At 41.6% G+C, this 26,036-nt stretch overlaps 2 protein-coding genes across 3 annotated transcripts in view; one reads left to right on the top strand and one right to left on the bottom strand.

The window, feature by feature from the left end:
• The first annotated feature begins 5,369 nt into the window (after positions 1-5,369).
• LOC147240831 (sodium/hydrogen exchanger 3-like) lies at positions 5,370-22,692 on the top strand. The gene is made up of 16 exons (XM_086193779.1): positions 5,370-5,864; positions 14,384-14,686; positions 15,282-15,442; positions 17,081-17,159; positions 17,276-17,453; positions 17,552-17,772; positions 17,859-18,061; positions 18,141-18,230; positions 18,308-18,378; positions 18,464-18,593; positions 18,691-18,836; positions 19,100-19,223; positions 19,349-19,522; positions 19,642-19,696; positions 19,770-19,856; positions 19,934-22,692. Exons 1-16 carry the CDS (start codon positions 5,558-5,560, stop codon positions 20,221-20,223), a joined length of 2,619 nt encoding a protein of 872 aa, XP_086049905.1. The 5' UTR covers positions 5,370-5,557; the 3' UTR covers positions 20,224-22,692.
• The window catches only part of olah (oleoyl-ACP hydrolase), a 5,546-nt gene continuing 1,305 nt past the window's right edge, over positions 21,796-26,036 (bottom strand). The window contains exons 2-8 of one of the 2 annotated variants that reach the window (XM_086193783.1): positions 25,315-25,427; positions 25,072-25,202; positions 24,251-24,389; positions 24,008-24,107; positions 23,327-23,496; positions 23,170-23,252; positions 21,796-22,198 (exon numbers count right to left, since the gene is read on the bottom strand). In XM_086193783.1, the coding sequence (XP_086049909.1) occupies positions 22,056-22,198; positions 23,170-23,252; positions 23,327-23,496; positions 24,008-24,107; positions 24,251-24,389; positions 25,072-25,202; positions 25,315-25,427 (879 nt within the window). In that variant the 3' untranslated portion in view covers positions 21,796-22,055. The remainder of the gene's footprint in view (positions 22,199-23,169; positions 23,253-23,326; positions 23,497-24,007; positions 24,108-24,250; positions 24,390-25,071; positions 25,203-25,314; positions 25,428-26,036) is intronic. The other variant, XM_086193784.1, reaches the window with a different exon arrangement.

Genomic DNA, 26,036 nt, shown 5'->3' on the forward strand with positions numbered 1-26,036 from the left:
TCTGAAACGAATGTTGGTAATAATAATAATAATAATAATATTATTATTATTATTATTATTATTATTGTTGTTATTATTATTATTATTATTATTATTATTATTATTATTATCCCAAGACAGGGTACAATCACACCTTGGAGCTAAAAAAGGAAAAAGATTTTTTTTCCAAAAGTACAATTTTGTTGTGAATGTAAAAAATGAAGATGATCTTAAATATTAATTTGATATGTAGGAAGAAATAAAATTCATCCAAAAAGAAGTTGTGTCCTATATTTTCAGTGTAATATTAGTCGCTCGTACTGATTTGGAGTCTTTTGGTCACATGACATAGAACTCGCTAAAAAAAGAACAAAATCTTATCCTAAAATATTAATATAAAATATAGGGCGTAATAAAATGCAATAAGAAGAGGTGTTTCCCAAATTAACAGTCTGGTATTAATAGCTGGTAGGAAGCTATTGAAAAAAGAAAAAAACTCTTCATAATGCAAGACATTTAAAAACTGTGGACTCTGTATCGCTACAAATAGCTGGTACGTATTTGCAGTCTCTTGGCAACTTTGCATGGAAAAATGACATGACTTGATATGCACAATATGTAAAATGGTAGAAGTGGACAACGGCCCCATGCACAAAGAGGAAGAAATCCATGTGTGTCAAGAAATCTCCAACTACAACACACCCAACACGAAACTCAACCCCTGACCAGTTCTCCTTACCCCCCCCCCCCTCCCCCAGGGATAACTCCACCCTCATTCCACCTAAATACAGAAACTCCTCTCTTGATACATATTGCTGCTTGGTGGAAAGGGACACTTCTACTATTTATTAAAAAGAAGACTGAGTACAAGGTTGCCAGGGACTTATTAAAGGAGCAGCGTGATGACCTTAATGTCATGGGGGAGAACAAATAGTTGGTTATACACAGTGCAGACAGACGGGGGTGCTGCTGTCATTCTAGAGCGGGAGGCATAGACGGCAAAGGAGAGGAGACAACAACACTGAGCTCTACCTCAGAAGCCAAAGAACACAATCGCAGTGAAATGAATGTCACTTTGTAGGGTGAAGTCAGAGGATACACTGATTTTACATGTTGCTGAAGACCCACGGTTGTGCTGCTGAGCTGTACATTCCCTTTATTTCTTTGTGTCTTGGTCCTCATGACTTAGTGTTACATCCTCTACTGAATGTGGCAGACGGATGCACCAATGAGGAGTTGGTACATATGATGGTTCTGCTGCCTGAACGTGTGTGTGTGTGTGTGTGTGTGTGTAAACAAGCATATTTTATGGTAACAGTATTCAGTGTAGATATACATATTCAGAATTACCCCAGGTTGCATGTGTGTGTGTGTGTGGGGGGGGGGGGGGGGGGGGGCCTCCACCAGACTGCTGTGGTGAAGACAGCCGGACAAAATGAATGAATCTCCAAGGGCTCCAAACAAATATGAATAACGATATATTTTTACCTAAAAGTCATTTAAATTTTAAAAAATTGAATTATTTGATGATAAAAGTAATTGTTAAACCAAATATAAACCCACTTAATCTCACGGAGTTTACAAAAAAAGTTTTTTTCCTCTATAGGTTACAGACATTTCTGAATGAGTGGGCGTGTTGATGACAACGAGCACTCTATGGTGTCACTGTTGTTGTCTTTGTGTGACTCAGCATTTAAGTCTTGGCGTGACTGAAAAAACCCCAAACTTCACAGCTTTATTTCGGTTGCGGTCGAGTGACACAGCAAAAACCTAAAACCTCAGCTGAGATAAAGCACGCGCTCAAACGCCTGTGTGGCCACAAGTGGAGTGAGGTGAAGAGAATTTGAGGCTTTAAAGATTATTTCATGGTAAAGTTTAAAAATGCATTAACTCTTGCAAAATACCTGTGGGCGGGTGATTTTCGAAAAATCCACTTGCTGAGATATTTAAATGATTTTACTGCTAAGAAATAGCACACGTTGTCATATTGTACTTGACGGGGCGCGTATTAGAGGTCACCTGAGCCGGCGTGTGTTGGCTCAACAGTTCTGTGTTACTTACTGGAACCGTCAACTTGTAAACACAGACCTTCAGTCGACTGGTATCCATGCTGGTGGCAGCTCTTATTTAACATCCGCTCTTCTGAAATGTGACACTATAAACAGATAGTGTGGCAGATAAACATGGGGTGACTTTCTAAACAGCTACATTCAGGAGTGGGGAAAATACAGCTTTATTTGTGGTACCAGGTTTCAAGCTGCTTCCGACCTCTCTACACCTTTTGCTATAAATATATGTGATCTGTATGGGGGCCCAAAAAAAAAAAAAGAACAATGTTGAAGTTATTTTAAAAATTAAAGCTGTAGGGCAGCGCTTTTGTCTCCCCCTTCTGGCAGTGGGAGTTAAAACAAACAACAGTTGACACTTCTGTGACAGACTCCGTCTCCATCCATTCTGGTGAGAGGATGAATGTTTCCATCATTAAAGACAAAACTAATGATCCGTTTGAATTTTGGAAAGGAAAAAAAAAGAATCAATCAGTAAAATATTTTTGATTCAACAGTGATGCAATTATTGATACAGAAAACAATCACAGGAATGAGGAAAAAAATCCCCTTTGTTTTTACTGGCTTCAGAGGGAGCGTCAGACCCTCGCTGATGTTTCTTCCTCTCTGTGACTCAGCACTCGAAACATTCAAGTCACACAACTAACATGTCAGGACTCAGAGTGACTCATCAGACATCTGTTGTCGATTGAGGTGGTGTTGCTGCCAGAGCTGCTGCTCAGTGATACCACGACGAGAGGACTGCAGATATGATTCTAACCTCAAATTATGGACTACATTTATTATTTATTCTGTCACAATTCACAGTAGGCTCCGCCCCCATGACCCTGCAACGGGATAAATGGTGGAAGATGGATGAACGTATTAGAGAAGATAAAAATGGATCACAAGTTCCCAGAGCCTGAGGTCTGCCAATGCCTTGTTATATCTGAGGAACAGCTTAAAAACCAAAAGAAGGGTATTTGACAAAGATAAATAACTACAAACTACAAACTAAGGTTCATTTGCAATTTTCTTCTGGTATCCTGGTAGCTACGGTAGAGTCTTAGCATCACCTTAAGGGAAAGGAAATTGTATTATGTGGATAAAGGGATGGTATACCAAGAATAAAGTTCTAAAATAAAAAGAACGATGTTGTATCCTTGCAACAATATGAAGTCGACCTTAACAGTTTTGTAAAGTTGGAAATAATTTGATGAGAGGACTTCCTTCTTGTAGTATTACAGAGGACGAAACAAATATTTGCCAATTTCAGTAAAATACTTCACAACTATAATTTCATTACATTTGTACCTCATTTATACACTGTGGCTGCTTGATGCAGGTCTGATCTGGTTCCTTCCAACCACATTCCTGGTGATGCTTAACCCTAAATGTCAGACTGTTGCCTGCTCAGAGACTCTCTGATCACCGCTGACCTTAGAGAGAAGTTTCTGTCCTATCCTGGCCAGGGTGACAATCCATGCAGCCAGTTTACTCATGAACTGTCAACAGAGCTGCCGTGCAAACTGCTTCCCCCACATCCATGCTGGTGTCCTGAAAGAGAACACCAGCGTGACACGGAGCCCGCTGGTTTCACGCTGGTGCGATGTGGTAAGTCTTAGCGAATAGATGAACTATAATTCATTCGTGAATAAAAAACAAAAACAAAACTTACACACTTGTTTGTATCGGAGGAAAAAAACATTAATTTCCTCATGTCAATATTAATAGACTGCCTTCCGAATCAGATGTCACAATGGATAATTCTTTCATAGAGAGGTCAATATATCCAAGTGGTACCCCTTATTTTATACTTCGCCTTATTAATGGGTTGGAAGCAGTATATGATTACTTATTACTTTTTTAAAATGTATTTCATACATATACAGTATGTGTGCGTGCGCATGTGTGTGCATGTGCTTTAATCGGCCACTTGAGAGTGCACTGAAAAACAGGAAGGAGCCAAAAAGGAAAAGATTTACTGTACGTATCAATAAACTCAACACCTCAACAATTGTTTGCTTTTAGGGATTTTTGTAAAATACAGGATTTCAGGAAAGGCCCTGATTTCCCGTTTCCTCATTTCCTCACCTGACTAATCCTCAGTGAGAGAATGAAGGAAGTACGCTGGGCTCCTCTCTCATGAGGACTGAGGCTGATATGGCTGTTTAAATTGTAACTAAAGAGATTGTGTCAAGCTTGGAGTCAAACCTTGATTGATAGCTTGTGGAAAAGACATAGCATGTTCAAACTAAGGTTCATTTGCAAGTTTCTGTCACCTAAACACACATGCATAGTGGTGATGAAGGCCCAGCACCATAGAGGGAGGGGGAGGGATGTAGGGGTTGCTGGCACTCTTCTCCAAGGAGACGAATGGGTCAAAGTCCCTTATTGACTTCATCACATCAGCTCCTTAATGTATGTTAATGTGAAAGAGAATAAAAAGAAGAATGCTGCTATACAAACATGGAGTCATACATCACACAAAAAGTGTTCACAAATATATTTAGGTGTCTTGAGCTCACAAAGATGGTTTCCCCGTGTGTCACCTCTTCATGACTCCAGAATGCAGAAAGAGCCAGTTGGGTATATTTAGCTTGAAGCTAATGGCAACAGGAGGCTATGAAAAAACAACGAAAAACAGCAAAAAATTCCCCAAAATGTCAGTTTACAGTTTAATTCTTGACTGCATCATATAGTATACAATCTTAACCCAGCTGTATGATCAGCAATCCATACTTTGATTTGAGCTAAAAACAAATTAGATCACTTCCAGTTTGGTGTATTGGTTCAACAGAATCTGCAACTTAGTCCCAGTCATTTACAACAGCACCAAACCCAAAGTGTTGCAGCTTTTTGGTGTGTGTTTGTGTGTTTTCTGAGCATACAGCTTAATAAAGAAGACGTACATTTTACCAGTCGATGCACTGAAGAGTTTGTAAACGTAAAAGTTTGTAAAAGGCAGCTTTTTTTTTTTTTAATTTAGCCTGGAAGGACACATAATACCTCCCCCAACACTTCTCTCAGTGAATCATGCTTGAAGTTAAACACACAATGCATCAACCATAAAACAGAGGAACAACTCATACACACCCATTTATACATGAGGAGAACATGGGATCAGTAGTATGATAACAATTAAGCTTTAAAAGTCATACATAGAAATCATACAAACCCCATGAAGAATGGATGGGAAAACCAAATCTTCCATTGATTCAAGTGACCAAACTAGCTGGTCCAGGTGCAAAGTAGGAGGAGACAAGTATGAATCAAGATGGGCTGAGCTTCACCTGCTGTGAAAAGCTGTATCCTTGGCAGGGAGGCGAGCACAAAGGGGGGGGCCACCATGCACAGGCCAGATAGAGATATGGACATCAGTAGGAGCAAAGTGAAAGAGACCTGAGAAGGGAGGAGGAGGGACGGGGAAGGAACGAAAGAATATCACACAATCTGAAGTTGACACGAGCACTTGAGTCAACAACCTGTGCAACAGTTGCTGAAGAGTTTGTGGATAGAATTTTTCATAAAGCATGGCAGCTGCGTGCAGATTGGCACTCTTTTTTTGTTTGTTGTTGACGGTGTCCAGAGTTGGGAGCTTGAACAACGAAACACACTCTGAAAACGCACAACATGAGACTCAGACGAGAAGCGATCACGAAAACAGCTCAAGCTCAGGCTCTGAAACCGCTGACAGTCACGAAGAATCTCATGGTACTGATGACCATCACGAAGCAGGACCCATCACGACCCTACCCATTGTGACCTGGAAGTGGCACCATGTCTCTACCCCTCACCTGGTGGCTGTGTGGATTCTGGTCTGCTGGCTCTGCAAACTCAGTGAGTGCTTCAGAAACAGATTTATTATTTATTGGAGCAACTTTAACATTTGATAGTAATTCATGTAGACGGTGCTGAACTCTCCAAGAGAAGCGTGGGTGTATTTAGCTGCACAAGAAAATTTCTGACGTGATACTTGAGTGACAGCATCATTATCACTGCGTAATCAATTCTCCTGCATTGACGGGTTGAACTTGTTACATCGCTAAACGCAGTTGTGCGGGCGGGGGATGTCCCACTGTAATTGCATTTAATTACTATGTGATATCATCTTTTGGGATTTCTTTTAAGATGTGTAACCAAAAAACATAGTTTTCCTGCATTTCTAGTGTTGTTAAGTTTCATCAAAAATCCCATATTTTTACAAGCTGAACAAATCCGTTGCAGTAAGAAACAGTTCCGTTTTTGTTGGAACTGTTTTTGCGAGACAATGATTTAACTTGATGTTCAGAGGTGTTTGATTTTTTTTCTTTTTTTTTTAACTTGATATTACCTGTACCACTGCAATTTCATACAGATGGATACCTCCACTATTGGTGAATATCATACCTTCCACCCCAGTAGAATCCAAATGTAATATTTCAACAAGAACACATGTTCCATTCATGATATCAAATTACACCTGAAATCTTCTGGGGAAACAGAGCTTGACCTCTGCTAAATATCACACTTGAAGAAGTTCTGACTAGAACTTGTGATCATTGAACATAGTCGTTAGCTTTTGGTGTATACACAACAGATACAAATGGGTTGCATCGCTGTGGACAATATAAATGAATGAGCTTGCATGAGTTGCGTACATGTGTGTCTGTTTGTGTACCCCTGCTAACATAAATATGGGACTGTGGCCATCTGAGCTGGAAATGATGGCGGAATTATCTGCGTTTACCTAAATAATGAAATAAGACACAACCAGCTGTTTTTTTGTGTGTGTGTGTGTGTGCGTGTGTGTGTTTGAAGTAGTTACATTGGATAGGTCAGTTTTGTCATAAGCGTTGTACTTCTGTGTTTCCATCGGAATAAAGTGTCAAGGCCGGTCTTTACTCGCAAGAGAGATCCTTTTCCTTGGAGCAAGTTAAATAGTTTAAACACAAAAATGGGAGGAAAGAGCAAAGGTTTGGCCAAATGCAAACATTTACATAGAGATGAAAGCGCACCAGTCTACCACTAAGTCTGCTATTTGATGCAGGGATTTAACTTTGAGGATATGGGCTGTTTGGGTGTTCATTCAAGACGCAGAGAAGCTCTGAGAAAAAAATGCTCTGCAAAAAGAAATCATTTGCACACTCTTCACTGTAAAGATACACATATGTCTCCATATATGTCCCATCCCCTCATTGGGATCCCTAAAATTACATCTACCTGGCTCTCCCTCCTGAAAAATACAGTACGCAACCTAACGTAATGAAAAGTTCCCTCTCAATGCCGCGGTTCAATACTGCACTGTGATCGGTTCTGCAGAAAATATTGTTCTTTCTTGTTAATCTGCAGAATGAAACTCAAGCATCCAACTGAAGGAGCAATGAACAAAACACAATTTTGAATTTTATGTTGTGAAGCACTGTCACACAAACGGAATCACTGTTTAAGAGTTGACAACCAAAACTTGTACAGAAGGAAATCATTCTAATAAAGTGTTACTGCCTCGTGTAAAATCCAACCTGAAGATGTGCGCTGAGGCGTCAACAACAGCAGTAATTTTCCTCTCTTGTTTTCTCCTCGCAGATCTACAATGCTCGCTTTCTTATTTGAAGGACAATAGACAATAACTATAGGTGTCATCCATCATGGACTGTTACGCCTCCTTTTACCTTTTGCAGTTGTGAATAAAGCTTCTCTGCTTGGTCTAACAAGATCGATCTGAAAGTTGAGAGTTGAGTATATAGTCGTTCACTTTTTGATAGTGGTAGTGACATTAAAGCTGCAACAAAAGATGCAGTGTGGCTTTTACTGTCAACATGGCTCTCTGCAGTTGCAGTTTTGCTAGTTTTAGATAAAATTGGTGATTCTAGAGACTCAAATCTGATGAAGCTGCAGTTGAGCAGCTGTTTGCTAGCATAAGCTCTGATATGGGTGATAAATAAGAGTTTCTGCTCACACAGGCTGTTTGGCTCGGACATACAGTAGGTTGTGACAGAGCAGCCTGGTCCTTCAGGACGGGGCCATGATGACCTACACAGCCTGATAAGGGAGGGGCGTCCTGGTTAAAATCTCAGCTCATAACCCTCCTGGTCCACCAGGTTTTGGTAGTGTTGGTAAGATGAACTCAGGAGACTGGTGCACGTCTGTTGCCGCTGGTGGATGGTTGACTGACAGGACACTGGTCTCCCACTCCTGCTCACAGAAGAGAGGACTCTGGTAAAGGGATAATGGAACAGGAGGAGAAGCCGGGGCCCAGTCTGCAGACATATCAGGAGAACCCATCCATTGTCTTCCGCTTATTCCTACATTAAGGGTCACGGGGGGCTGGAGCCTATCCCAGCGTCAACGGGCGAGAGGCGGGGTTCACCCTGGACAGGTCGCCAGTCCATCACAGGGCCAACACATAGAGACAGACAACCATTCACACTCACAGTCACACCTACGGTCAATTTAGAGTCTCAATCAGCCTCGTCCCCTCTTGATGTCTTTGGACTGTGGGAGGAAGCTGGAGTACCAGAGAGAACTCACACAGGAACAGGGAGAACATGGAGACTCAACACAGAAAGATCCCGTGCCCGAGCCGGGACTTGAACCCGGAGCCTTCTTGCTGTGAGGCCACAGTGCTGACCACTGCACCACCGTGCAGCCCTATCAGGAGAACATTCTTCCCAAATGAGGTGTTTGGAGGAGAAATTTCTAGATGATAGGCAACACAATAGTTTCCATCTATCATTCAGAGGATAGACAGGTGAAAGCTCCAAGACCAGAATGAGACACAAATTGTGACCAAGGAAGCGAGGCACTCCTTTGTGTCATTCTAAGCGCAAAGACGTGGGCTAGCCAGGGTGCACCTTTAGGTGAAGACTCAAGGCACAAAAAAAGTAAAGACCTCATTGAAAAAACACAGGGTGGCAGGGACGTTCAGACCCAAACCACGACTGGAGGAAAGATCACCACTTCATTTGGCAAGGGTGACATGAATAGGTGGAAGAATGATTGCAGATTGGATGAGGCTTAGTTCCTCGTCCGTTGGAGGTGGAGTGCATAGACATACAGAGATCTCCTGAAACCTCCCATGATGGAGGTCTTTGTTCTGGATGGTTGAGCTGGAGCTACCAGCTGTGGGTTTGAATCGGATGAGTTCACACTGGGTGTTGGTCCACAGATTCAACCAGTTTAGGTAACAGAAGTTTTCTTTTAGCTCAGATGAGGGATTACAGGCAAGGGGGATCAGAACCGCCATGATCCCTCAGACAAATGAGTACAACCTACTCTACATGAACCAGTTTTATTTAGGGTCTGAGCAATACCTTATCTTTCACCACAACCACTGCCACGTCATTGATATAAAACCGACTTCTCGGGGCTGTCCGTGTTGTGTGTGTTCTAACGTATAACACCTTGGAGGCTGGAGCATCCTAGTTGCTCGTGAACGGACTGTCAGCTGCACAGAGAAGTTTTGAAAAGAGACCGCGCAAGCCATCAAACAGTTGCAGCCCCTGTATTGATATCGAGTAGAAATGTATTTTTAGCTACATTTATTACCACCACTCATTTGTGGCTGAGGTCACATACGACACAGTTTATGGTTTCATTCCCGACCTCTTCAGTTATAACTTAACACACCGTAACGCATGACACTGAAACGAATCTGAAAATAACCTTTCTCCGACCTCCCTCTCTTCTTCTGTCGATGCATCGGAGCTCCCTTTGTAGCTGCTAAAGGTGTGCACAGAGCTGTGACCATTTTACAGTGATTGAAAGGGGTAAGTTAAAAGCCAGCCACTATTAAGAAGGATATATTAGGTCGTTAGTTAATAAGCATAGGATTCACGCATGACTTTGCAGCTAAATATTCTGATAGAGATGATTTACAGCGTTTAAGACACATTAGAAACCAGTGCGGTGCCAGCTGCCTCCTGTATTCAGATAATCAACTGAATAGCACAGCAATTATGCATCTGTAAATAAGCCACAGCTTTATTATAGCTTTACCTGAAGCGCTCAAGGAAGTTTGACAGGCTCACACCTGTGAGAACTTACATGTCAAACCATCAACCAGACTGTCTCACCAACGAGACTATTGTTCCTTGTCCTGCTCAAACAGGACGGGACAGTTGGCCAAATAAAACATCCAGTCATAGGGCAACAACTTCGGTGCGTATGGGAATGAATACACTATGTACAAAAACGTGTCGAGGGCTGATTTCACAATGTTGGCTAATCTACCCTCCGTGAGTTGTGCTCAGACCTGAGTTTGCCTCCTTCAAACAGTGAAGTGGTGATTTCAAGGATAAGGAAGACGAATCAAATAGAAACACCCGAACGAGCAGCGTGTTGGTTTGTCTCTCAGTCCCTTCAACACTGGTTCTCAGCCTCAGGTGGTGTTTGTTTTTTTGTTTTTTTTTACTGTGCTGTAGATGTAAAGAAAGAAATATAAAGTAATTAAAAAAAAATACACATTCATGTCCTGAAACAGTCAAACATTAGTTTTTACTTCTCAGTCCGGAGTAAAACTTTGTTGGGGCACTTAAGTGTTTGTGTAGTAGAGAGAGGGGTCATCGAAGAATTAACTTCAGCGGTGTTTTACCGAAGCACTACAGCACCAAATTAGGTTTTAAAAAACACAGAAGCTGTTGAGTTCATTTCGTTGTTGAGTCAGTGGGAAAGATGGAGGTCTCTCCCTGTCCCTCCTCTTACTCACAGGCTGTTAAAGCCAATGGTGTGACTCTGCCAGCAGAAACAACTGCCGTGTGTGAACCATCAGAAGTTGCCCTACGTTTTTTTTTCTTTAACTGAAATCATGTAGAGTGCAAATCGTACGATTTAAACACAAAATGTTCAGAGGAATTTCTGCCTAACTCCCACTCCAGCGATGACATCACGCGCTCTAGTCGGTGCAAGACACACCCATTGCTCTCCCAAAATCCTCTCAAACTTCAACTGTTTTAAAAAAAAAACAAAACAAAACATAGCAGATCTCAAAATGATTCTCTAGACAAAGAAAGTTTAAAGTCTTGTTGCCTGTTTCAACTTTGAATAAACTGTACATGACTTGTTAAGCCTCCAAACAGGGAATTAAGAACGCCCATTTTTTTAATTGGATTTTTTTGTTGCCATGGCTACTTGAATTGCCACCAAAAGCCCCAATGGAGACCGACATTTTGATGTGTACATTGTTGGAGTTTTGTCAATGCTGAGTTATGTGCACCACCTAGCAGGCCCAAAATACACAAATATGTTTCAACAAGATAACCGCACAAACTTCGAAGGTGACCATATGTCAGTTTTGTGCGCACTCATTTTGCTCTTACTGCCCCCGAGTGGCCAAAAAAATTGATTTATTTTTCCCACAAATATGTTTTCCGTCTGTCTTTCTCTATTTATCTGCAGGTTCATGCAAAAGGTGAAGCATGAGCCAAGAAAGGAACCAATGAATATTGAAACATCTGCAGAATTTTGTAATTTTTATTTTTCTAAACATTTTTTAAATTACATTTTAAGGTAACGGTATTCTATTTGTAATGTGTAGGCTTTGTGTGGGTCCTGATAAAAGGAGAGTGCTAATTGGTCTTGGCAGACTAATACGTCATCTGAATACAGTTTTTGTTTTCCAAAATATATTTTGAGCTACTATCTATGTGTAAAATACAAAACAATGGAACACTAAATCATGTCTATTGTATTCGTATGCTGGAGGGAGGGAAACATTCACATTTTTTCTCAAGTCAAAGCTGTGAGAGGCTTTAACTAAGATTGAGTAACATGAGCGTCAATCATTACTGAGGCCAAAGCTGTGAGATGAACACACACACACACACACACACACACACACACACACACACACACACACACACACACACGCATCCTTGTACTTATATCTTTGTAAGGACTTTCACTGAAGTAATACACTCCCTAGCCCCTCCCCCTAACCCTAACCATCTCAACTGACTGCCTGACCCTAACCTTGACCCTAAACCTAATCTGAACCTAATTCTAACCTAGACCCTAAAACCAAGTCTTGACCCTCAAACAGCCCTTTGAAGATGTGAGGACCGGTTAAAATGTCCTCACTTTCCAAAAATGTCCTCACTCTGTTGGTTAAATGCGTATTGTAGTCCTCAATATGTAGCAAGTACAAGAACACACACACACACACACACACACACACACACACACACACACACACACACACACACACACACACACACACACACACACACAGACAAGTATTGGTTCAGTATTTATCACGGACCATCACTTAGTGCTTCACTTCCGGAAATTTGACATGACAAACCACAGGGGAAGTGTTAGAGAGCGGAAAAAAAGCAAATGACTGGTTCAAATGTGACTGAATAACCAGAGGTACCCCCCCCCACACACACAGACACACACACACAGACACACACACACACACACACACACACACACACGCGCGTGCGCACACATCTGTGGTCATAGAGGAGATACTGTATACATAAATATAAAAGGCTGAGTCCAGGTTTGTGACCACAGACTGTGGGAGGAGTGAGGACACAAAGTCACAGACGGAGACAGAAAGATGAGAGTGAAAGCAAAAAAAGGAGACGGAGTAGTGAAAAAAAACCAAGAGGAAGTTCAGGGATAACGAGTGTCCGACAAAGTTTACCTCCTTCATATCTGTGTTGAACCGACAGGAGGCAAAGGACAATTTTTTTTTTTTTTTAAATTTTCATTCCATTTTTTTCTATTTTTTATGGTCCAATGCAACCATGTGCTTGTGTACGCCTCTGGCTCCTGGGGTCAGCGCTGCTCATCTGCTGCGTCTCAGGGGTCACAGGGGTGAAGGGGGATGAGATTCTAAAACATCAAAATTCAGTTTCCAGCTCCAACCAGAGTGAACACGGCCACGGCTCCAGCATCACCGGGATACCCATCGTGACCTTTAAGTGGCATCATGTGGAGACACCTTATCTTATTGCATTATGGGTATTGGTGGCCGGTTTGGCTAAATTGGGTACGTAACATGTACTTGTTGATGTATAATGTGGTAGAGAACTGTTCTGATTTAGATGGGGATTAAAAAAATATATATGATAGAAAAGCAGAAGAATCATCAAACTTTGAGTTTTATCTTAGAAGTTGCAGCAAATTCCTCCGTCGAACCAGATAATGTGGTGCTATTTTTAGCTCACCAAGGGTGAAGTAAATACATTGTTGTAGTTCTGACACCACTGGAAACCTCTGATCTCTGACACGTTATCACACTCAGCGAGTCTCATATCTTTGCAGTTTATTCTGTTGTACCACTTTAGAAATTCTTCCCATTTCATCGTTTATACATTTATCAATGAAGCGTGAGTACAGGACGCGAGTGTAAATAAAGGAAAAAGGGATTTTATTCTCCGCGAACACAAAACTATTATTGCTTTCTTAGAAATCTGTGTTTTCCTTGATCCAGACCAGCGTCTCAGCATTCAGTCAATAAAAACGGGAGCTTCATCTCAAAATGAGATCAGAAATTTGACGTCACACTGTGATTTACATCACCACTTACACACACCGAATGGCTTAAAACCTTGAGGATCTCTCACTTTGGCTCTTTCATGTTTTTTTGTTGGTTCTAAAAATTAAAACTGGTGTCCGGCCGCTATCCTGCAACTTTGGAATAAAATGCTATAAGACCCGAGAAACAAAGGTAACATGGGAATCATAGTTTTATCTTTTTGCTGTTGCCTGCGCACGTGTGTGTGTCCGTGGATTTTTTGTTCTTAATATGTTTTCAGTTCCTAGCTTTTCTCTGTGGTTTCGGGATGTCACATGAAGGGTGAGGTGCTTCTTTCAGCCCCTGAATGGACACTGAGAGGGTTTAAGAAGTAACTCTCACTTTAAGAGGAATGATGTCTTAAGGTTCCAGTTAAACATGGAAACGCAGCAGACTTTCATCTAACGCGTCCTTTACCTTGATCTTCAGCGACCATTGACAGAAACATTTCTGTGGACTTGAATCAACATTTTGAAACGAGTCCATGGTTCAGTAGGCTTGATTATTAAGCCATTAAGTCAGGTTACTTCAACCAAAAGTCTCTCTTTAGTTACGCAGACACATTTCTGCACCTTCAGAGACGCAGCCAAGCTGGTTAATGATATGTCAAGGACAAAAAGTAAAACAGTTGATCATTGGCAAATTTTGCAATCTCATAAGTGCTTTAGGTTTATGGTTTATCTTCTATTTTCATTCTCAACTTCTGTCTGAGGAATCAGTGGCCAAAGTAAAAAAAAAAAAGACAAAAAAGAACGCGCAGCCTTCCCCTGTGCAGAACTGAGATGATGAAGCATTCTTATAAACTTTGAGGTTTGGAACTCACGTCTCAGAAATGGTTTCTGTACTTCCACAGTCATTGAAGCCAACCACCATGTGACTAACCTGATCCCGGAGAGCGCCCTGCTCATTTGCTTCGGCTTCATCCTCGGGGGGATGATCTGGGGTGCAGACAAGGTGCAGACCTTCACTCTGACCCCGACTGTGTTCTTCTTCTACCTGCTGCCTCAAATCATCCTGGATGCGGGCTACTTCATGCCAAACAAGCTGTTCTTCAGCAACATGGGGACTATAATGGTCTACGCCATCATCGGGACCTGCTGGAACGCCGCCAGCGTTGGGCTCTCACTTTGGGGGTGTCACATGGGAGGAGCTATGGGTAAGAGATGCTCACCTCACTTTCGCATGCCTTCATAGCACCTTATAGAGGTCAGTGTTGATGGAACATGTCAGTATTTAGTGCCTTCAACCTGCATTCTTTCTCATGGCCAGTAGAGGGCGACTCCGCTAGGTGCAAAAGGTCAAAGCCCAAATGACCCAATTTCTAAACAGTTTTTATCAGTGAATATTTTCCTAGTGAGTTTATAGTTTCACTCACTGCTTCCAACTCTGTGACAATACTGTTCACTTAGTAAATTATAATCCCATTTCATGTAAAATAGACAATAAAATAGGCTGTGCTTTAATCCAGGATGGATGAGCTACGCCTTTTTGTCCAAACGTGTGGTTCAATAAAGATGGCCAAGGTGAAAATGCCAAAGTTTGGACGATTTCTTTTACGCTGACCTCCACCGCCAAAAAGGAACATTAAAGATATTTCACTCAACATTATGAAGTAATTTTCCTTCTTTTTTTATAACACTGTGAAACTACTAAAGATACGTTCAAACACCCCTATCAGTACACTACTAATCTGGTGGTGTTTGGCAGCTAACACACAGCAGACTAGTCTTCTGATTGTGACTCCATTGCAGGTGACCTGGACATCGGTCTGCTGCAGTACCTTCTGTTTGGCAGCCTGATCGCTGCTGTGGACCCCGTGGCCGTCCTTGCTGTGTTTGAACAGGTCCATGTCAACGAGGTCCTCTTCATCCTGGTGTTTGGCGAGTCCCTGCTCAACGATGGCGTGACGGTGGTTCGTATGCAACTGTGTTATGTAACTCCTTTACTTAAGAATATGCTTGAAGAGTTTGTGCAGACATCCGTCATTGGAAAGTAAACTCCTAAGGCATGAAGAGGTCTAACGCTCACTTCAAAGACGAACCCGTCACCTTGACTGACCTTTACCTGTAGTCAGTCAAAGGGCTGTTGAAGGTGGTGTGAGGTAACAGGAAATACTTAACTCCTATAAATCAAACTATTATGTTGTATTACTGAGAATAGATATTACCATGCCCTCCCAAGAACACTTCACCAGGTATGATGATAATATCAAAGCATTCCTCTCCTGGTGTGTGAAATCCTTCCCTAGTTGAGGGGATTTCAATGTGTAAACTGCAGGTTAAAATGTACCTTCATCGTGGGCCAAGAGTCTTGAATACAGCCTTTTGGAACCTTTAAAGTCATTCGGACAATGTCTTAAATGAAGTTAATCTGAGTATCTGGAGATTATCTGAACTGAACCCAATTCAGCCTTAGCAGATCCGGGCAAAACCTGAAACTGTGGATTTGATTAAATTCCAAAGATCTGATGTTCAGCCAATCAAGGGTCGCTTTATTAAACGTCAACTGTCAGATGTAATTACTAACTGAGAAGTGGAGTTTTTCTATGTAAAAACAACCATTATAGTGAATTCAGACTTAAATAGAAGAATTTGTTTGTTAAATATGACAGAAAATGACAAATCTTTCATTTCTGGATGTTTAAAAATATCTATTTAAAAAAAAAAAACATGAAGGAGCAGCTTAGATTGCAGGTATGTTTTATCTAAACGGAGACCCATTCAGTTGTCACTCACAGACAATGGACTGAATTTACCTGCTGTGATGACCTTGACGTAGGCCTTGGACAGCTGTATTATCTAGAAGAATATAAATATTGGGAAAATACCCACTTTTTTAAAATTTAAATGACGCGGCTGGGAAACGGGTGCAAAAAAATAATACATAAAAACAAGATTCTCCTTCGAGATGTCATGTTAAGTATTCAAAAGATGAGATGGAAGTAGAACTAGTCAATTGTGTCATTTCTGGATTATTTCTTTAGCTGGAGTCAATAAGCGCGGCACAGAGGTCAGCACTGTGGCTTCACAGCAAGAGGGTTCTGGGTTCGAGCCCCAGCTCGGGCATGGGATCTTTCTGTGTGGAGCGTGCATGTTCTCCCTGTGCCTGCGTGGGTTCTTCCCTGGTACTCAAGTAAAGAGTAAAACCAAGACCTTCTATTTGCTATGAATGCCACAAAATCAAACATGTAAATAGAGTTGTATGATACGGATACCAATATCAGAAATACCTGATAATTCGGTGTTGGGTATTGAAACAGGGGCAGCACGGTGGTGCAGTGGTTAGGACTGCCGCCTCACAGCAAGAAGGGACGAGGCTGATTGATACTCTAAATTGACTGTAGGTGTGACTGTGAGTGTGAATGGTTGTCTGTCTCTATGTGTTGGTCCTGTGATGGACTGGTGACCTGTCCAGGGGGAACCCCGCCTCTCGCCTTAAGTCAGCTGGGATAGGCTCCACCCCCCAGGACCTTAACAGGATAAGTGGTAAAAAATGGATGGATGGAGTCCATAAGCAGGAAGTTAACACTCTTCTTCTTCTCTTGCTTTAGGTGCTCTTCAATGTGTTTGATGCCTTTGTTTCGCTGGGAGGATCCAAAATTGATGCTGCGGAGATCATCAAAGGAATAGGTGAGAGGTGGCATTAACTGCAGTACTGAAAGTGAACAATGTCACTGCCTACCTGCCAAGGTTCGACTGCCTGGCACTGGACGTTACAACCTTTTTTTCTCCTTTTCTGTCTCTAGTTTCCTTCTTCGTGGTGGCATTTGGCGGTTCCCTGCTTGGTTTGGTGTTTGGCCTGCTGCTCTCTCTTCTGACCAGATGCACTAAAAACATCCAGATTATCGAGCCGGGCTTCATCTTTGTGGTGGGATACCTCTCCTACCTGACTGCTGAGATGCTCTCCTTGTCTGCCATCCTGTCGTGAGTGCTCCTTGATAACAATTGTGAACATTTCTAGGGGTTCCAGAAAGGTAACACAATTGACTCTTTCAGTAATATCTGATATGTTCTTTTTTTAGGATTGTCTTCTGTGGCGTCGCCTGCCAGAAGTACATCAATGCAAACATGGATGAGAAGTCAGTCACCACCGTCAGATACGCCATGAAGGTTTTTGCTAACGGATCAGAGACCATCATCTTTGTGTTCCTCGGCATCTCGGCCATTGATACAACGATATGGGTTTGGAACACAGGCTTCATCCTGCTCACACTTCTCTTCATCTTCGTGTATAGAATAATCGGTGAGATTTTTGGTCGTTTTTTAACACCAACGCTGCACAATCAGATGGAGAGAAAGAAATCCACATGATGTGTGCGTGTAAAACAGGTGTCTTTTTCCTCACCTGGATCATGAACAAATTCCGGCTGGTTCCCTTGGAGGTCATCGATCAGGTGATTATGAGCTACGGTGGCCTGCGGGGGGCGGTGGCGTATGGCCTAGCGGTGATGCTGGATGAGAGCAAGATAAAGGAAAAGAATCTGATGGTCTCCACGACTCTGATTGTGGTGTATTTTACTGTCATTCTCCAGGTAACAGTCTCGGTATTTCAATTCACTTTACATTAAAATATTCATACATTTACTGAAATGTACATTTCCTTGTTTAAAGGGAATAACAATGAAGCCACTTGTGACATGGCTGAAAGTAAGGAGAGCAGCGATATCTGAGCTCACGCTCATAGAAAAAGTGCAGAATAAGGTAAAGGTCGAGATTTAATTCATTGCCTTTTTCTATCACCAAAACAGCCAGTTTGATGCCCCACTAATGTTTTTCAGGTGTTTGACCACATGCTCGTTGCCATAGAAGATATATCAGGACAAATCGGACACAACTACATGAGGGATAAGTATGTAAACACATTTTTGATCATATAACTCTACCTCTGCTTTGCTGTGTGTGTTTGAATGCTGATCTTTTCTCACGTCGGGTAGGTGGAATCATTTTGAAGAGAAGTGGATGTCGAGGGTTTTGATGAAGCCGTCTGCCAGGAAGAACCGCGACTACGTCTTCAATGTCTTCCATAAGCTGAACCTCAAAGACGCTATGAGCTACGTGGCTGAGGTACAAACATGTAGTGGTTATTGTTGTTGCATATTCCAGACATAAAATGCTGAATTATTCATTTTTGAGTGTAAACAAAACGTTCTCGCTGTCGTAGGGTGAACGTAGAGGCTCTCTGGAGTTTATCCGGAATGAATCTGCATTTATTGACTTCAAGAAAAAGTTTGGGGACAAATTCTCAGATGTCATGCCTGACATCATGGCTGACATGTCAGACGATTACGGTGCAGTGTCCTCGATGACGTAAGCCACCCCGTTAGTTGTTTATCATGTGACCATGATATAGAATAGCTCTACAGAATATAAATATTAGTTTAAAAAAATGTTGATGTTAGCTTTAAGTTACAAATTTAAATGAGATATTTGGCATTAAGAGCAGATCCACTTGCATGCTCATGCACTGCCCCCTGGTGGCCACAAGTAGTCATTCCATATTTCTCAAAGTAAAAACTAACCCATCAAGTCTGTGACAAGCTGCCATTGTTGAATTGTGTTTACCCCTCTAGACGAGACCCCCTGCCATCAGTGAGCTTGGAAATGCACGAGCAGACAATAAAAGGTGTGAGAGAAACGGAGGACATTAACTCTCACCACCTGCTGCAGCAACACCTGTATAAGGGCAGGAAACAGGTGAGCAGAACATCAATTTCCTGGATGGATAAGGAGTTCTTTTTGTTCTATCAAACATCAATGCTTAACATTTCCTTATTGTTGGGGTTATGTTCGTTTTGGGGGGGATTTTTTTTTTATTTCAGCACCGACACAGGTACAGCCGCAGCCATTTTGAAGTCAACAAAGATGAAAATGAAGTGCAGGAGATCTTCCAGAGGACCATGAGGAATCGTTTGGAGTCTTTCAAGTCAGCAAAGATGGGAGTCGCCCCCCATAAGACGATAACCAAGCACTCCAAGAAAGACCATCAGCAAAAGGTTGGGCTGAACAAAACATCGCAAATATGTGTGAAGCTCAGTAATCTTTGGGTGAACGTGTGTGTCTTCTTGTGTATTGTCATTTAAGTATTTAGAATATATAAAAACTACTCTTGCAGATGTCAAATGGAAAGTCAATGGACAAGAATAAAAACGCTTATTCTGGAGATGAAGGTTTGTACCGCTGTGTCAAAATAAAAACTCTGCACCTGCTAGATGAAGCGCTTCATGAGAACTGTTGTCCTAGATTTTGAGTTCTCCGAGGGCGACAGCGCGTCAGGCTATGACACAGCACTTGGATCCTTCCCCACGAGGGTCACCTACAGAGTCGGAGGTAAGATGAAACCCAGCACCTTGCTTCTTGATCTCTGCAGATTTACGACAGTAAAGTTGATCTTTATTTAAATTCAGCTGGAATTGAGAATCCAGCCTTCATGCCAGAGTTGGACTCGATGTCATCGGTGCAGATCCCACCGTGGCTGGCGGAGGCCGAGCTGGACAGCAGCATGGTGGCTCCTTCTCAGAGGGCCCAAGTGAGGTTGCCGTGGACGCCCAGCAATCTGCGCCGCCTGGCTCCACTACGCACCAGCACTCGCTCCACGGACTCCTTCATGCTAGCAGACACACCAGCTACACCGCAGAGGGACAACGAAGAGCTCCCGCCTCCACCGCCTCCGCCCGGACACAGCAGCCACATGTAGCATCCCACCTCTGCCTGATCTCCCTTTGCCAAAGACTCCTAAAATCTAACCTCAGACTTTGCATGTGGGAATGTTTTCTTTTCTGTGCAGTTGTTGAATTTTAATCTTTTGTTTCCAGACAAAACATTCAAGCGCTGGTGGGACAGTTCATGTTGTTGCTCGAACACCACTGATCCGGCGTGCACGCCGGACTGGTATTGACAAGGACATGTTGAACATTGTCTGAGTTCCTCCTCCAGCTCATTTAAACTAGTCAAACATCAGCCTCTGAGGGGCACCTTATCCCTGAATGTGACACTGAATGTAGGTTTGTCATTTAAAGCTACTTGACATGAAATAAGTTCCATCTCATAATCATTAACATTTTTTGTTTTTTTTTCCATATTTTTTTGTCAGAACACAACTAGAAGCAGAACATCAAACTTGACGAGCATAACTGTAGATGCTGCTTATATCCATGAAGACATATTTTATTTATTTACAAGTTCAGTTTGGAATTTTATGTCCATCATTTATTTTAACTCCAACAAAGACAGTTTTGGTCCTTACGGATTTAAATTAAATTGACAAAGGTTTGTTTCTGTGGAATTTACATTGTTGCATCAATAGATGTGGAGTCGGTGGACTTGTATTTATTTCACCTTATCTTAAACCATAAACAAGCAGTGCCCTAAATACAAGGGATGAGTTTGAGTTAAATCTTTTCTAGGCCTTGACAAATTGTATATTTATTTAAAGCACTGGTTGCCTTATAGGTGCAAGCCAGGTCAATAAAATAATTAGTTATTCAAATAAAAAGGAAAAAAATATTGAAAAAGAATACATATGTTATTTTGGATATCTGCTTATTTGACATCCTCTCTGGAGTAAGACAGGAAGTTAGATACCCTTCTCTCCTCTGTGTGTGAGGGGAGGTGACTGCTAGTTAGCTTAGTGCTATGCATTGTAGTGGAAGGGCAGTGTTAGCGTTCCTCTATCAAAAGTCATCAAATACATTTTTTTTTCCCAAAAAAGGTTTTACCTGCATTATTATAACTAAGGCTGTGCATAACATTTGTTATATTGTAACTTAGAACCAGACACAAAGCCTGAACTACTTTCCTGACTTGACGTAGCACTTGGACCAAGAAAAAGAAACCCCAGAACACCTTTAGTGAGCGCTGCTACGATCATGGCATTTGTAAGAAAGTGTGAGGAAGATTAGATTCAGGAAAAACAGACATCCTCAACCTTCTCTATTTGCTGACGTTTTTAGGAATGCTAACGCTTCCCACTGGCTGCCATTCACTAGGCTAAGCTACCGACAGTAGCTGTTAGCAAATCTATGTTAGAGTGTGTTAATGTTCCAGTCTGATAGTGAAGGCGAAATTACTTTAGCTATCACCAGTTTTTAGGCTATTAATCAAAATATTGTATATCCATAGAAAATCTATTATTATGATAATTACAGCTGTAGACTTCTTCCACAGTTATTGTTGTAGCTGTTTTGTAGTTTTAGGGCATATAGTCTACTCAGCAGACTATGTGATTTTGAGGAAAAATAAGCTAGAAATAAAGATAAGGCGCACTTTCCTTATTAAATAATATATATTTTATATATGAAAAAGTACACACACACACACACACACATATATATATATATATATATATATATATTAGTGTCATTGTGAAAATCCACGATGGGGGGGGCATGTATTCATTCACTTAAGGTAATTCAAATGACTTTAACACATTTTAAATATGTTACACAGCGAACATGTACGGGATTACAATAAATCACATTGAATTAGTAAAAATATCCTCAGATAAAAAGTGCAGTTGGTCATATTTAATTATAAATAATCCATTTCTGATGTTTCCAGGTTCTTGGTGATGTAGTCTAAAATAACTTTTTCATTTCCTGGATCCTTCAGGTAAAAATGAGAGCCATCAAGCATCCTGATGGTGAAATCCCCCGATGTGATGTGCTTCCACGCTGTTGATGAGAAATACAAAGAATTGATCACATTTGTGATATCTTGAATTCTTTTGAGATTTTTGTGATACCCAACATGCCGGCGACGTTAAATCAGAATGATCACAGAATTGGTTGAAATCGATTGGATCATCTGACATGTGACTGTCCATAGCTGGGCTGATGTCAGTAATTATATCTGCTTCTTCATGTTTTGATATGCATTTTTCCACATCTGATATTCTTTCTTGGAGCAATATGAACTTTTTTTCCGGTATTGATTCTCCCTGCAGGCACATAATGTAGACTGGTGGAATCTGCAGTAAATCAAAAACCTTCTATTTGCTATGAATGCCACTGACTCAAACATGGAAATAGAGTTGTGTGATACGGACACCAATATCAGAAATACCCGATAATTCGGTGTTGGGTATTGAAACAGGGGCAGTGGTCAGCACTGTGGCCTCACACCAAGAAGGTTCCAGGTTCCAGTCCCGGCTCCAGCACAGGATCTTTCTGTGTGAGTCTGCATGTTCTCCCTGTTCCTGTGTGGGTTCTCTCTGGTACTCCAGCTTCCTCCCACAGTCCAAAGACATCAAGAGGGGACGAGGCTGATTGATACTCTAAATTGACTGTAGGTGTGACTGTGAGTGTGAATGGTTGTCTGTCTCTATGTGTTGGTCCTGTGATGGACTGGTGACCTGTCCAGGGGGAACCCCGCCTCTCGCCTGAAGGCCGCAGGGATAGGCTCCAGCCCCCCCCCGCGTTCACTTGACATTAAAGTCCATCTTAACACACAGGAAATCTCCAAACCTACACAGGAAGTTGTGCTGTGCTTCTACACGGTACTTGTTAGAAGTCAGTGGGTAAAGTCAGGAACCCGAATCCGTTTTGGGAAAGAGAAACCTCTGTATCTGCTCTTGAAAACAAACTGCTGAGGCTTCTCTGACTGAGCTCCTGTTCGTCGTAGCTCAGGACATCCGAGGTCTCACCTTGTAAGTCATGAGGAACGTCGTCCTTGCCGTCCAAACATGTGACCGAGCAGGAGAGAAACGGAGCATCTGGCTTGTTACATCTGCAGGAAACCAAGAGAATACAATCAAAAGATCCACTTGGAAACACAAAATAGAAACATAGTTTTAGGCTCACTTGTAGTTTTCCACAATGTGCAGGTCGGCCTTGAGGGCTGGAAGGAAGAGCTTCAGCACGTCAGGGTTGGCCAGCAGCTCAGGAGGGGTTCCTCCTATCGAAGTCAGCCACTTGAGGAAATCCTCGTCTGATAATTCGCTTCTCTTCGGGGCTCTGATGCGAATATCTGACTAAACACGAAACGACAGCACAGAAATATCTAAACGTCAAACTCTTAAGAGTCCAACGTACCAAAATTAGATCAGAACTATCATGTCCAAACGTCTTCCTGCTGCAAATTCAAGGGTCTGTTAGGTCATCGGATTTTTAGGGACGTGGCTTTATGACGGTTTAAATATTTTTTTCTATTAAAGGTCGAAATGTTTCTATAACAGCAAAATATTTAGGATGCCGTGTAAATCAGATAAATCTATGGAAATACAGTATTTTAAAAATAATCATTTTTTTCCCCCAGGCAGTACAGGACTAAAGATAAGAAAAAGAACTTTTTGTATTAGATCTCTAAATAATTATTTGATTCTTCCCATCAGCCCCCTTTTTGTCTCATTACCTGGTGATTATTTGGCTGATGGCAGGATGTAACCTGGTCGTTTCAAACAAATAAAGTAATTCCGGAACATCACAAGGAAAGTCAGGACAATCTAATCAGCATGAGGCAATCGTATGTGTGAGTTCACTTACGAACGGTGCGGAGGCTCCAGACAGGAAGACGTGAACCGGTTCAAGATTGTGATGTTTCTTCAGATCGTCCGCAACAGCGAGGCTCGTAAAGGCACCGAAACTAACAAATAAGGAACAAAGAGGACATTTATTTTAAGCAGGAAAACAAGAAGACTAAGAAGAAGAAGAAGAAGAAGAAGGGGGGGGGGGGACTCAAACGGGATGCCAGTGTTCTCATGACAGAGTTCTAACGTGTTCTCGTACCTGTGGCCGAACAGAGCGAACGGCTTCTCTTTCAGCACCGGTAACAACGCTCTGATAACCTCATCCACTACCTGCTGCATGTTCTGAAAGAGGGCTTCTTTGGCTCGACTCTCCCGTCCAGGAAGTTTGACAGCAAACACTGAAAAGTTACAGAAAAATGTTTAACAAAAAAAAAAAAAAAAAAAAAAAAAGCAGAAGAAGATTGTAAAAGGTCTTTTTATTGAATGATTTTAGGATTATTTCTAGCAGTTTACGTGACAAATTCTACAGGAAAGGCAACCGTACAAGGAAGATCGTGGTAGATGCCATGTGGTTTGCGTATCTTTCGCTTATTTTGCCACATTTTAGTTTTGGTGTTGAAGCGTAAGGCAATGAATGAATAAGCAACATGGCGTCATTGTTCGTATTACAGAGAAGAACAATAGAAGTATGAAAATTCAAGAAACCACAACACAGTACAAAATGCAAATGCTGCATGATTAGTGATGCATATTTAAAAATCCTTAATTCTCTGCAGACTCACGATATGATTTGTTTATCATATTGCAATATGGAACACAATAAAAATTGTCACATTATTTTTTTCCCCCTCCCAAATCTTGCAGCAATAGTTTGTTGTCACCTATGCATATGACTTATTGTTCTCGTCATACTGAGATTATAACTTCCTGGTAACTATTCTCATTGATTTGTTTTTGTTGATTTGAGTAAGAACCCTGTAAAATAAGATTACCTAACTTTCCTGTCACGGGGTACTGAACTGGAATGTGTTCATTTCCTGGTTTTATGAATCATCATGAGTGAAACAAATACTTTGTTACCTTCTATGGAGCTGCTGAGGACGTTTCCCCAGCGGGCGTAATGGATGGAACCTCCACCTGCCCAGGGGAAGCAGATCAGCCTGGCCACAGCATCTGGCCTTCTCTTGAAACAGCTGATCACCCTGTCCATCCTGATTAGACAGATTCGACATGTGTGAAAGGGTGATTTACATTTACAACCTTTTTTTTTTCCTGAAAGAGCAAACCAAATATATTAAAAAACAAAAACAAAACAATGCGTACTGTAAAAGCATGAACCTGTTCGTTTCTGCTGCTCCATCAACGTCTCTGGTGAAACTCCCAGTGGTTCCTGATTGTATTCTTCTGTGGTGTATAGATGGAGCCTGGAGAGACATCTACAGTGTGGAGTGTGTAAATCCACGCAAACACACACACACACACACACACACTCCATTTATCCGCCACTCTGATGATAGCAGTCAGACTGCACAGGCGAGGGAAATTTACAACAACTCATCGTCAAAGTAGGTAAGCCTCAATCCAAAACATGACGTAATACTCAAGACAAAAATTGTTAGGGAAGTGACGTTGTTTTCTGGAGTTGGTATTTCCTGACGGAGTTCCCTCAGTGGAGGAGGAGTGAGAGGCAGACAGGTGTGTCAAGTTAAATGTAGGTAGACACGGTAAAACCGGAAACCACGCGACTTTCTTTTTTTGTGAGGGAAAAAACGTGTGGCTGGAGGAATGCTGTTGAAAATGAAGAAAGGAAATATTCTCATGGAAATAATTTCGGTTCAACTGTGACTCTAACAGCTTTTCTGGAACTCCTTTCATGATTATATGCAGGACATATACCAGAGACTATAAAACCCAGCTGACAGAGACACAGCGAGCGGGCTTTTTTGTCATAAATAACACAAATAAACAAACAAATATTAACTAATACAAAATGTGCGCTTTTTAAAAAGTGAGACAGATGAACTGTTTGGGTTAAATGTCTTTAT

Source organism: Aulostomus chinensis, chromosome 22 (genome assembly GCF_037954235.1).
Source record: "Aulostomus chinensis isolate RoL2024-O1b breed Wild chromosome 22, RoL_Achi_v1.0, whole genome shotgun sequence".
In the NCBI taxonomy this organism is placed as follows: Eukaryota; Metazoa; Chordata; class Actinopteri; order Syngnathiformes; family Aulostomidae; genus Aulostomus; species Aulostomus chinensis.

Bases quoted from the DNA above. Each gene is read 5' to 3' on its own strand.
- LOC147240831 (XM_086193779.1), top strand. From the start codon at position 5,558: ATGGCAGCTGCGTGCAGATTGGCACTCTTTTTTTGTTTGTTGTTGACG. The intron at 15,443-17,080 runs GTTCGTATGCAA...CTCTTGCTTTAG, and splicing joins TCAACGATGGCGTGACGGTG to GTGCTCTTCAATGTGTTTGA. The intron at 17,454-17,551 runs GTGAGTGCTCCT...TTCTTTTTTTAG, and splicing joins TCCTTGTCTGCCATCCTGTC to GATTGTCTTCTGTGGCGTCG.